The sequence below is a fragment of the Juglans microcarpa x Juglans regia genome, chromosome 3D (genome assembly GCF_004785595.1).
Source record: "Juglans microcarpa x Juglans regia isolate MS1-56 chromosome 3D, Jm3101_v1.0, whole genome shotgun sequence".
Classification (NCBI taxonomy): domain Eukaryota; kingdom Viridiplantae; phylum Streptophyta; class Magnoliopsida; order Fagales; family Juglandaceae; genus Juglans; species Juglans microcarpa x Juglans regia.
In genome coordinates this window covers 23,743,380-23,757,451 of record NC_054598.1, presented here as the reverse complement: position 1 = coordinate 23,757,451, position 14,072 = coordinate 23,743,380, and the positions used below count along the sequence as shown (strand labels likewise).

Below are 14,072 nucleotides of genomic sequence, written 5' to 3'. Positions count from 1 at the left end.
TAATAATAGTTTAGTATATGAAATATGTAAACATCATACTATTACCACCATGTAACACTAATGTATAATAACATGTTATACTAATGTATAAAGACTAATATAAAATTACATGTAATACTAATGTATAAAGACTAATATATAGTAAGATGTAATACTAATGTATAATAACTAATGTATAATAACATGTAATATTAATGTATAAAGACTAATATATAACATGCAATACTAATGTATAATAACTAATGTATAATAACATTTAATACTAATGTATAAACATTAATCTATAAATTTATAATAACACTAGTATAATAACAAATAATACTAAGTCTAGTATATAATTAAGTTATAAACTAATATAGTAATGAATAATTAATCACTATAGTACTAGTACGCGTCTATAGATTATAATAGGAATAAGTTAGAGTCTTAGACACTAGTATAATAAAAGTATAATGAGTTAATAACATGTAATATTATAGTATAATAATAGTAATTGTTATTAATCAATACAATACAAGTCGATTTAAATAGTAATTGTTATTAATCAATACTAATAATTAAATTGAGTGATGAAAAATATTATAAAAACCATAAATAGAATGATAACATATAATTAGAAAATAGACACTATAGTATGATAAAATGTTAAAAGTATAATTTTATAATATGATAGCATATAATTAAACACTAGTGAATTAATATCTAATAATAATCCATATATGAACAATTATAAAAACCATAAATAAAAAAATTTAGGATTAAAAGTCTAAATCAAAGATTAAGATTAAAATTAAATTTAGGGTTAAAAAAAGGATTTAGGGAAAAAAAAAAGTCCAAAGTAGATGGAAAATGTGAGACTCGGCCCAAAATGCGAGACCCAGCCCAAGATTCAGGCAAAACGGCACCGTTTGCCTCTAAAAACGGTGTCCTTTTTGCTGCAAGGGGTTGATGTTTCTACTGTCCCCAAGAAAAATGACGTCGTTTTCATAGGAAGACACCGCCATTTTGACTAAATATATAGAAATTCCCCCGTGTCTCACCCTCACTCCCTCAGTTTCACTTTCCTTGAATTCATTCAGTTCTCACTTGAAAACCCTAGGTCCCGTTGTTGCTAGCCCATCGCTGTCAATGTCCTCTTGATCTCTTCCCCTGCAGTACAGATGTTGTCCCTCAACCCCCCCCCCTCACCTCTTGATCTCTTCCACTCTCAGTCGTGTAGAAGTCGGTAAGTTTCCCTATCCGTTACCCAAGGCTATTTTCTTCAATCAAATATTTGAGGTTGGTAATGCTAGCAAATATCCTTAAAACTCGTACACACAACAAAATAAAGTTTTGCACATACCCGTGATTGCTGATTTTTTCTATGGTTATTTCCATATTTGGCTTATGATAGTGTGTCTTCCAGATTTTGGTTCATCACACTCACCACAGTAAGTCCCTAGACTGCCCCTTGTTGATTTGGCGTTGATTTTTATTATGGGTCTAATAAAATAGTAGTGTAATTGAAAAAGGATGTAAAGATGAATGTAAATGAACAAAGAGTTAGTGAAGAAGAGGATGGATGAGAATCACGGCAATTTCATAAACTTGGATTTTTGAAGAATCCAAAACCTCCCAAGAACAAAGATCGCAAATATTCAAGATTCTAGAATGATCCTCTTTTTTCACTTCTTGCCACATAATCTACATGACCCTAACAAACTTAACATAAAAATTACTAAAACACCTTTACAACGGATTGTTGTTGAACACAACATTTTAATTGAAAGTAGTAACAAAACTACATCGTTTAAACTATCACTTTGCCTACTAGATCAAACGACGTCGTAGCCTCCCCTTACAAACTGCATCATTTCATGACCCTAAAATCCCTCTTTCAACCTTCACAAACTTCATTTTTCCCTAACCCTCTCTCTCTCTCTCTCTCTTCGTCTTCAACCTCAAAGCCAAGGTCCTTCCTTTCTCTTCTGCCTTGCTTCGATCTCCTTCTTTGAGCACCCTAACAATCTTCCCCTCTTATAAGACCTTGCCCACTAGGTGTAGGTATGCGGTCCTTAACCTCCACAAGCTCTCCCAGGTGTTGTCCTCCGCGAGAGCCCCAACCCATTTGACCAAAAGTTCAGTCACGGCACGGTGGCCTTGCTACTTCATGCAGCGCTCCAAGATCACCTTTGGCTCAGGTATCATTTCTCTTGACTCATTTGTGGGTGGTAAAATAGGAATGAGTTGAATACTCTCACTGGTCTTCTTCTTTAAGCAAGAGACGTGAAAAACGGAATGGATCTTGGACGTGGGTGGAAGATCCAATCGGTAAACGAAAGATCCTAGCCATTGGACCACCTTGAATGGCCTATAAAAACGGGGAGCCAGCTTCAAGTTGTGGCGCATGACCATTGACTTCTATCTGTACGGCTGAAGTCATAGGTAAACCTAGTCTCCCTCTTTAAACTCTCTTTTGGTTCTCTTCCTGTCTGCATACATTTTCATTCGGTTTTGAGTTGCCTTGAGATTATTCTTCAAAAGCTCCAAAAGCTGGCTTCTATTTCTCATTATTTGATCAACTCTGTCATTGTTTGAAGTGTCGGGTATGTAAGTAATTAGCCTTAGGGGTGGATATCAGTATAGAGCCTCGAAAGGCGACAACTTTGTAGAGTTGTGATAGCTACTGTTATACCACAACTCTGTGAGTGGTAACCACTGTCCCCATGTCTTAGGCTTTTGACCTGCATAGCTTCTCAAGTAACCCTCTAGACTTTTATTCAAGGCCTCAGTCTGACCATCACTCTGGGGATGGTAGGCTAAGCTAAATTTTAGTGTAGTTCCCTAGAGGGTAAACAGACTCTTTCAAAATGAGTTGAGGAACACAAGGTCACGGTTCGACACAATAGTTCTTGGGAACCCATGAAATTTAAACATTGAGGATAGAAACATCTAAGCCACGTCCTAGGTTGTGTACGGGTGGGCCAGAGCCATAAAATAGCCATATTCGTGAACCTGTCCACTACCACAAAGATCACAGTAGCTCCCTTCGAATTTGGAAGACCCTCTATGAAATCCATAGAATTGTCAATCCATGCTTGTTGGGGTACGGTTAGTGGTTGAAGTAGACTAGCTTGAGGGATAGCTTTGTATTTAACAGCTTGACACACTTCACATTCTTGCTCACCCACCTTTTAATGTCCTTTTTCATTCCAAACCAGTAAAAGTCCCCTTTGGCTCTCTAATAAGTCCTAAGGTAACATGAATTACCAGCCATCGGATTAGTGTATATGTAATGGAGAACCTTTTTAATAAAAGGAGACCTTGGTACTAACATTAAGCTTCCCTTCTTCACAAGCAGCCCTTGCACAATAGAAATTCAACTTCGTGCGGTTCCCCTACCTTAGCCAACCAATTTGAAATCTTCTTAGACAACTGGTAACTCATCTTTAATTCCTCCACCCAATCAGGTTTTGGAAAGGTGATTTGTGCCAAGACCCCTTCCTTGAAATAGTCTTCTTCCCCTTTTCGCGAAAGAGCATCAACAACTCTGTTCTCCTGCCCTTTCTTATATTCTATCTTAAATGCATATCCCATCAATTTAGTGAGCCATTTTTGCTGTGCTTCCTTGCCTACCCTCTACTTTAGCATAAACTTCAAGACTTGCTGATCTATTTTCCTTATGAACAATTGTCCCAATAAATAGGGGCGCCACTTCTGGACAGCTGTTACCAAGGCTAGTAATTCCCTCTCATAAGTGGAGAGGAGAAGCGCCTTACCCTTCAACATTTTGCTTAGAAATGCTAAAGTTGCCCGGACTACATCAATACAACCCCAATGCCCTTCCCGCTAGCGTCGCACTCAATGGTGAATGGACATATAAAATTCGGGAGTTTCAGTACAGGGGGCTGGGTAACCACTTCCTTTAGCTTCACAAAAAGTTGCTCAACTTCTTTGCTCCATAAGAACCCATTTTTCTTCAAGAGACTTGATAGTGGGCTGCCAGTATATTATACCTCTTAATGAACTTCTTGCTAAATAACCCGTTAAGCCTAGGAATCCTATCAAGACCTTGGTATTTTTAGGAGTGGGTCATTCTAGCATCGAAGCAATCTTATTAGTATCTGTCTTTACTCCCTTGACAGAAATAATGTGACCGAGATAATTTACTTCCTCCACCCCGAACTTACACTTGGACAGCTTTGCGTAAAGTTTGTGATCTTGCAACAAGTCCAGCACCTGTTTCAAGTGAACCAAGTGTTCCTTCCAGCTACCACCGTATACTAAAATATCATCGGAAAATACCAACACAAATTTATGCAAATATAGCTTAAAAACATGGTTCATCAGCCCCTGAAAAGTGGAAGGGGAATTAGTGAGCCCAAAGGGCATCATTAAGAACTCATAATGCCATTCATGAGTTCTAAACGCGGTCTTTGCTATATCCTCGGGTACCATTCTTATCTAATGATAACCCAATCTCAGATCTAGTTTTGAAAATATTGTTGCACCACACAACTTATCTAGTAACTCATCTATTACTGGAATGAGAAATTTATCTTTCACTGTTTGCCGGTTTAGCGCTCGATAGTCAACACACATTCGCCAACTCCCATCCGCCTTGCGCACTAACAATACCAGTGAAGAGTAGGGGCTGGAACTGGGTTTGATTACCCTAGATTTTAGTAAGTCAGCAACTACCTCTCTATTTCAGATTTCTGATAATAGGGATAACGATAAGGTCGGTTAGAAATGGGTGTAGTGCCATCCTTTAGGATTATTTTATGGTCATGGCTTTTTGGAAGGGGTAATCCCTGAGGTTTCTCGAAAAATTCTTTAAACTATCCCAACAACTCTTTAATTTCTGTGTTGCCTGTAGCACTGTTTTCCCCTTTTCCACCAATTGAATTTGTAACACAAACCCCTTTCCTTTGGTCACCGAGGCCAATATGGCTTTACTACTTACCTCAAGGGACAAGGGCTAAGGTTCCAACCCTTAAGTTCCACACTTCTACCTTCATTCATAAATTATTTAGATAGTTTGGAGAAATCCCAAACAATGGGCCCAAGGGTCTCTAACTAGTTCACCCCCAACACAACATCACATCCGCCCAACTCAAGAACATAAAGAGAAGGAGAAAACTGAGTACCTTGCATTTTAAGAGAACTGAATCACAATGTCCCTCACTCTGAATTACTGCTCCATTTGCCACCCTTACAACCAATTTTGTGGACTGGTTTACCTTTAATCTGGCCCTTTTTGCTTTTTCTTGCGCTTATAAGATACTCCTCCTGTATTTTGGCCAATCTGAAGGCCGCATTTAAACTGACTAGATTAAATATCTTCAATGACAGGCAAATTTCATCCCTTAACCTGTAATGAAGCATCTGAGTTTGTGCACATCTGAAAGTCCCTTGAGCCTGTCAGATAGTGCTTCAAACTATGTTTTGTAAGCAGCCATTGTCGAGGTTTGTTTTAGCTTCGTCAAGTTCTCCATCAGGTCATCGTAAGTTGTAGGGCCGAATTGGATTTGGAGAACTCGAGTAAAGGTCTCCCAAAAGGTGAAGTGCCCACTATCCCATGCATCCTAATACCAGATAAGTGTCTCCCCATGCATGTGATATGCAGCCATTAATAGACGTTGTGTTGGATGTGTTTGATGAAATTCGAAATAATAATTTGCCTTGAATACCCAACTTGCTAGGTTGTCCCCATCGAACTAGGGGTGTTCAACTGGGTACCGGACCAGGTATCCGGGTATACCCAGCCCGGATAAGGCGCTTCTCCTAAAAGTCCATATTTCAGTTTAAAAGCCTAATTTTTTTTAAATGCCTATATTATATTAAAGACTTTTCAAGAAAAATCCATGTTGAAGAGCATAATTCCCTTTATGTAAAAGCCTAAAAGCCTATATTTATTAAAAAAAATGTTGAAAATCATAATTTTTTATAAAAGCCTATATTTTATGAAAAAAATTTCTAAGTCAAGTTAAAAAGCATAATACTAACATTGTCCAAAATAATAAAAATATATAAAAATAAAAAACAAAAATGCATGCAATCCACTACATATTACATTATTTGTTATTTATACATTACATTACAAAATACAAAATTACAAGATATGAATTACAAAATCATCATCATGGTCTTCCATCAATGATTTAATCTCACACCGAGTAGCAACTTCAAGTGATCTGACTGACTGAAAAAGATCCTGCAAAAAACAAAAGTTTTGAATACTTAGAAAAGCTATGTAGTCTTTTAATCTCACACCAAAATTGTAACGCCAAAATTGTTAATGAGAACAAAACTCACCTTGAGATAAATTCCAATTCTTCTCTTTATGGAACAGCAAGATAAATTACATTTTCAAGCTATGTTCCTCATAGTTCATAACAAAAAGAATGACAAGTCAACAGCATGTCCCAACACTTCATCAGAAACACTAGATAACATAGAACTTCCCAAGACTAGTTTTGGTGGAATACACAAAAGTGAACTTTTTGTAACATACTTGAATTTTAACATAACCTTGAGTTTAGCAAGGGTGATAATAAGTATATGAAGCACTTAAAACAATTAGAGAGGGAAAGAATGCAACAGAGATGCAATATGTAATGTAGGGGTGTCAAATCGTGTTAACGGGTCATGTTCGTGTTGTGTCAAGATATGTATATTATACTATATAGGTCAACCCTAACCCGACCCGTTAAGCTTATCGTGTCAAAATCTCAAACCCTAACACGACCCATTAACATAACGGGTCGTGTCGTGTCAACCTATTTTGACCCGTTTATGTAAATGGATTGAAACAGACCCAAAATTAACCCATTTTATCTAGTTAAGTTTAGCATGATTTTATATAAATATTAAAATCACAATATCTATAAAAAATATAAAACTAACTACAAGTCCAAAATTACAATCCAAACAATAAAAATATCGAAATTAAAATCTCAACAATTTTATTTTTTAGGTATAAGGGTATAATTGTAACTTTAACTTTCTTAACGGGTCATAACAGGTTGACCCGTTATCAACCCGTTAAGCTATCGTGTCTTAACAGGTTAACTCGTTTTGACCCTAACCCGCTTTTATCGTGTCATGTTCGTGTTGGATTAACGGGTCGTGTCACATATTGCCACCCCTAATGTAATGCCATTTATCCAAACCTCACATGATCCACCAAGAAGTATAATGTAATATTGTTGTATTGGGCAATCACAAATAATTTATTAAGAAAATATTCAGTCTATATGATTATGATAAGATGGATGAGTGGTGACACAATGAATATGCAACATTTAATAAGAAAATTTATTTTTTTCGTTGTTGGGTTTCTTTTGGAATGAGAACTTAGAAAATTTTTATTGTAATAGTTGGAAGGAAATTTTTTATGATGGAGGATGGATGTCGATGATTGGTGTGAATGGTTTTAATTTTTTTCTAATTTTTCGAAGCATGTAAGTATGTTGTTTATATTTAGTTCTATTTTTTGTTATGTTTTTAATAAAGTTGTGAAGTAAAAGTGAATTATTTAGTTTATATTCTAATTTAAAAAAAAATTAAAATTTGAAAGTCCACACTAATTATTTTTTTTAAAAAAAAAAGTGGGCCAAATATGAAATTTCAAAAACAAAAACTCAAAATTTAACTCCACTCCGACAAGTCGAAATCAAAATTGAAGCGGAAGATGTACATTTCGGAGTCGGAGGTCAAATTCAACCTCTAGCAAAATCAAAGTCGGAAGTAGGATATACCAACTCCGACTTGGGCGGTGCTCAGTCCTATCCATAAGTCAGTTATAGAATGCCGACTACTAAGACTTTCCACTTTATTTAATAAGTGAATGGGGAGGGAAGCTTTGCTTCACGAGCTTTATAAGGCCGTCCACTACATAAAGCTGTGGCGAAGAAAGCTCAAAGAGTTCCCCTTCATCCGTTGCTAAGCCAAGGTCCCAAGTCTCCGAGTCAGCTTGCGCTTTTTCAAATGTTCACAACTGATATAAAAGGGAATAATAAAAATATTCCCTGCTTTTCATTTTTTAATTTTTTTTAAGACTCAGAATCTATCCCGAGATATTTTGAGTCCCTTGATTCACTTTACACAACTGATACTATTTACTTGTAATTCCTAAGTGTACAGCAGGTTTGTTCTATGCACAAGCTTTGCTATAACAATAACTCACATCCTTACCATACATCACACAAGCAGATAATGTTCAGTTATGCTGCCCGGGATGCCAACTCACATTACGGATCTGCAAGCAAAATCCTTTCTGACATTCCAAACAAGGGCTAAAATTGACCATGAATCAAATTCTTGGAAATATTGCCATCTCTGCAAACAAGTCTCAACTGTGGCTGCTGTCCTCTGTTTTCTGAAATGATAAACAGCTGAGATGGCTCAGAAACTCCTGTGGCTCTTTACCTTCTCTTATTATCTGCACACACCATATATATCCTGTTAACAAAGGAATACGACCATCCCATCCAACCAAGCAGCAAACATGTTTTCTTATGTAATTTCTAAAATAAATAACCATGAGTCATGGGGGAAGGAGATAGGGGCTTGAAAGAGAGGGGCTAGTTAAATGCGGATACACAATAAGTTTGGCTTGCTTTTCAATAAACAAACCATGACAGGCAGATATACCACAGTTTTACTTGCTCTTCAATAACAAATCCTGAATTTCATATTTAGCCTCTCTCTCCAATAAACGAAAGACAGCTCAAATAGCTAATTTATCTTTAAAATTACTTCTAGACTGGACAGTAACCGCTGTTAGCCGCTTACTGCTCAAATAACTAATATCTTTAGCAAGAGAACTTTTTTTTTTAAGATGGGGAATTTTGGAGACCACGAAAACTCAACATGTCTTTTACTGATGGGACCTGAGGGAGTTATTATAGCACAATCAATTCAACATAAATTCATTGTGACATCAAGAAACTTGCAATCCTCTCACTAATGTCTAAACCTCCAAGCCTTATCCATATGACAGACTTTTTGATCAATTGGATCGTTGCAAAAAATCTTGGAAAGTCTTCTAGTGCCTTACACCTCAGTAAGTTGCATTTCTCACACACATAACGTTCTTTTTCCTTTCTTTCTATTGATCAGATAGTGAAAGTTAATGCCCTATAGGCGACAATGTCCAACTACAATCCAATTATTATGATGTATATGCTGTATTCATGCCAACTTTTCCCTTACCTACTAGCACAAAAGAGGAAACCCTACCAACCACACACACCCACGCATACCCCTCTGCTAGGGTATAAAAGCAAAAGATTTAGTTGTCATTTCCTGTTAGAAATAACTTTTATGATGCTAGTGTTAGTCACCATGCTGTGAATTCATACGCTTATAACTTCACCATCATATTTCTAACTAATAGAAAATATAATCAATCCCTCAAGATATCAACAATATTAAAGCTATGTGATAAAACGAGCACATATAATTTGTTTTATATAAGAAATACAAGCACATAAAATATGTTTTTTATAAGAAAGAAAAGCACATCAATGAAGATAGTGTAAAATATCACCTGTACAGTGGCATCCATTGGCAAACACATTTGATTAAGGAAGTTGCGGCCAACTGTCTCCCAGTAAGGATGATTAATATCACATTCCCCATCTGTGTTAATCATCTGACTCTGCCTCTTCTCATCCAAGAATCCACTTCCCAGCCAGACATATAAGATTACATGACTATTGCTATCCAAACTCGCATCCGGAGCCAACAAAATGTATACGGATCTAGAATTAAGAATACAAAAGGGATGCACCTCCACTTTATTCATAGAAGGCCACTGTAACAAAACTGGGGTCGTAACTTGTTCAACCTTGTCGATCATATCACCTGAAATTTTATTTCCATCCTCTTTCTTATTTTCACTCTCACATGGCAATTCAAATCCAGCATCGAGCATAAGCTCTTCTCTATCGCCTTCATGCTCTGATTGGTTGCAGTCAACATCCTTCATCAAATCATCCTCTAAGTCAGGTAAAGAGAAGGACCATGATCTTATCAGATTCTTCGGGACTTGAGGTAGCTCATCAACTGAGGGTAACATCATTCGAGGAGGAGGATTACTCCCTCTGCGCTCTGCAATAGAGGGGGATGTTCCTTTATATGGCAAAGAAATATTTTCCATTCTCAAAGTATGATTACCAGAAAGCTGCTCTGCAGCCAGAGGAGTTTCTTTGTAAGGTAAACAAGAATTGAAAGAAGCATTCTTACGAGCAAATGGATCTGTTGGCTCCCAGCCAGAAGGCGAAGGCTGCTGCGAAGACAAGTATGACAAGTCAGACCAATTGGAAGATGATGGTGAAAAGGTGAATGAACTGGAGTGATCAGATGTTGAAGGTGAGAGTGTTGGGGACTTGGAACTGAACTTTGGGCTGATGGGAGGAAAACAAGAAAAAGAATCTGGTGAGCCGCAAGTAGGTGTGGGTGAAAAGCAATGATCAGTGGGAGTCGCAGAACAAGAAAATGAATCTGGCGAACCACAAGGTGAGGTTGATAAGAAAGGATCATTAAAAGAAACAGAGTGTTCCACTACTTTAGAAGTTTCCCTAATCCTATCAGGGCTCGTATTTGGGAAACAATCAAAGGAATCTGGTGAACCACACAGATTGGTGGATGGAGACAATGGTGGCGAAGTTTCAATCGCACAAACAGGGTGCTCTACTTCTTTCTGTGTATCTATAATCATATTTGATACAAGATTGGATGGAATACTGTTACTGTTCGGTTTGGAGAGGGTGACAAATTCTTTCATGATACCATTGGAAAACTTTCGTCTTAGTCTCCCCCATCCATTTTCTCTAGCAGGGAGACAAGTTTCTGATCTAGTATTTGATACTGAGAATGGTGGAACAACCCCACCATCAAGTGCCTTGTGAAAAATTTCAAAATCCAAATTATAGTCATCAACCTTCCTTTCTCCAACCTCATCTTCATTTGCTGCAGCATCCAAATCATTTCTGGAAGACAAGTTCCCTTCCTTTTTGACCTTCACATTCTCGCAATCATCTGCTAAGTGTTGCCCATTGGCAAGAGCATCCCAAAATTCAGATGGCTCTTCACCTTCTTTAATACTCACAATTGGTCCCTGAGCTCTTTCATATCGTACTACTTGAAAGGCAGCTGCCATAGCACTATTTGATAAAGCCAAGTTGCAATTTTTCCCAGTCCAGATATATATAGCAGAAGGAACATGCACAATAAACGCTCCACGAGAGTCAAGTCCTTGCACCCCTGATTGGTTTAACATTTTTGGTACAAGATGAAGAGGATCATACGATGAGTGAGGAGCCATCCGATACATCCGAATCACAGAATTCGGGCTTGCAGGCACAGCGTGCACTCGCTTCTGGCACTGCAAAAGTTGGCAAGCAAATCCCATATTTGGATTAGTCACTCCCCGTGCTGCCTTCACATATTGAAAGGCATCTTCGAAGCTCTGGCCCTCCCTCCACATGAGATATGCAATAACCAGAGAGGTCGATCGTGACACTCCCTGGCAACAATGCACAAGAACTCGCCCACCTTGCTCCCGAACATCTTCAAAGTAATCAAACACATCATAGAGGATACTTGTAATATCCTCTGATGGGCTATCCTGTAACCAAAGGGTCTTATACACAAGATCACTCTTGAAATACTCGGGAGAAACAAACCCAACACAGTTTAGCACGTGGGTGATCCCATTTTGCCTCAAAATTTCACGATTCTTTGCCACAGCATCACTTCCTAAATATATATGATCAGCAATTCTTGAGCATTCCTTATCAAAAAATGCGAGCTTATCTCTCTTAAACTGAAATTCTCTCACAGGCTGTTCCGAGTTTGAACTCTCAAGGGGTCTAGCTTCTCCTCCTGGGGTTTGCGGGGGATTGGGCCAAATGCCAAGATCATCGGACCCCGCCTTGGGCCACTCCTCGACATTCCGGCGGGCGATAGAAAGAGGCTGAAGCGGCGGCAAGCACGAACGTGCTTTGCTATTTGGCTGCGGTCTAGGGTTAGGGTTCAGGTTTTGGTTAGGCTCAGATGGAGACCGGTCAGTCCATGAAACCGACCGCAAATACGGTCTCCGGGTACCACCGCCGGCAACCGGGTCTCTATCTTCTTCTCCTAACATACCCAAAACAAACTATTGCAAGATCTCTACAAATTTAATCTATACCCATTAAAGGATTGTTCCTGGAAAGCTCACGGAAACAAGCAAAATGGGGTTCTGAAATAAATAGCTGATATTGAAAATTTCAGTCTGCCATCGCACTTTTCTCACCTAAACCGTTTGACCCTCTATCTCTCACTAAAATCCCTATCTTTCTATCTAGATGGACAGAGCAGAGAAAAATTCAAACACGAAAATATGGCCCGGTAAAAACCTCAATTGAATATGGTCGAGATTGTTGAAGATAGACTTACATGCAGAATCTCTCTCTTTCAAGTGGAAGAGTCGCTTCGTGTGTGTAGCAGACTTTTGAAATCCTGGAGGAGAGGAAAGAGGGAACAAAGCAGAAGCAGCTGGCTTTGGAAACAAGCATTTAGTTATTTACTCGGTCTTTACGAAGCATATCGAACATAATAATTAAGTATTGAGTAAAAGATCCGGGGGAGGTGACAACCGAAAATGTAAAAGAAAAGAAAAGAAAAAAAAAAAAAAAAGATAAAAGAATATTAAAAATAATAATATTTGTAATCGTGGTACAAATTTTGGCGAAATTTCTTTACAAAAAATAAATTAATATAATAATAAATTAATTTTTTAATAATAAATTTTAATACTTTTAAAAACGATTATGCAGTATTTCTTCATTTTACACATCATTATTCAAAAATATAAAAGGTCAAGAAAGGTGGGCAATGAGGAAGAGGGCAGATGGCATTATTCTCTCATAGATGGCCCCCCATTTGCTCCATTTGGCCAAGTCTTCAGTCAGACTAGTCTAACAAAAGGGTCAAGAAAGGTGGGCGAAGAAGAAGGGAGACAGACATCACATTAGCATTTTTTTCTCCCATGGTCGATGGCCTCGCCCAACCCCACTTGCCAAGTCCTCTCACACAGTATAGTCTTTCTGTCTAATCTTTTCGAAGGTGTCAGCACACGAGACAAAAAAGATGATAATAATACATACGTTCAAGCTGACCAAACGCGGTGGAATATCCCACCCCCACTACAATGAAAAATAAAACCAAGTTGGTGTCCATCCTACTGTAATGCTGTAGGGACTGATTAGACGGTGCTGGTGCCGTGTCAAGACAAGTTATGGATATCCGATTATATAAATTAATTTAAATACTATTTATTATATTTAGTGATTCAGATTTTCAAATCTTTAATATAATTTATTTAAATAATAGATCATATCATGTTATTTGATTTGATCTGTTTAATAATTAATTAAAAATAAATCAATATAATACAATTCATTTCAAACTATTTTATATAAATATGTTGAACTAACTTGCATAATTTATTTGACTTGATTAATATAATTTTACATAAAAATTAAATTTTATATTTATTAGTAGTCACAATATCAAAAAAAATAAAAAATAAAACTACATACTAATAAAAAAATATCAATATTTTTCAGATTTTAATATATAATAAAACCAATATTACAAATTCAACAATAACAAATATGAGCATATGTCCAAAATTACAATCTCAATAATAAAAAATATAAGCGTATTGAGAAATACTCAATATTACAACCCAACAATAATAAAATTGTAATTTTGAAATAAGATTTAAACGGATTCTTGCGTATTGATTTCAGATTAAGTGGGTTGATCCATTATTAATCCGGTTATTAATTGTGCCTTAACAGATCAACCCAAACTCTATTTATCCATTAAGTTTAATAAGTAGAACTTCAAACTCTAACACAATCTATTTAAATAACAAGTCAGGTTTTGTCGTATTATCCGTTTTAATTCGTTTAATAATTAACTAGAAATGTATTAACACGACACGATTTATTTGAACTCATTTTATGTAAATGAGTTGAACTAAGTCGCATAATTCTCTGGATCTGATTAACATAATTTCACAAAGAGTTAAA

At 36.9% G+C, this 14,072-nt stretch overlaps 1 protein-coding gene across 2 annotated transcripts; it reads right to left on the bottom strand.

Annotated features, from left to right (window-relative positions):
* Nucleotides 1–7,982: 7,982 nt before the first annotated feature.
* Nucleotides 7,983–12,589, bottom strand: LOC121256467 (protein-tyrosine-phosphatase MKP1-like). 2 transcript variants are annotated; one of them, XM_041157272.1, is made up of 3 exons: nt 10,234–12,589; nt 9,536–10,098; nt 7,983–8,425 (listed from the first exon to the last, which is right to left on the bottom strand). In XM_041157272.1, exons 1-3 carry the CDS (start codon nt 12,134–12,136, stop codon nt 8,336–8,338), a joined length of 2,556 nt encoding a protein of 851 aa, XP_041013206.1. In that variant the 5' UTR covers nt 12,137–12,589; the 3' UTR covers nt 7,983–8,335. The 2 variants fall into 2 exon arrangements, with proteins under 2 accessions (XP_041013206.1, XP_041013205.1); XM_041157271.1 differs by having other exon boundaries at nt 9,536–12,589.
* Nucleotides 12,590–14,072: the final 1,483 nt, after the last annotated feature.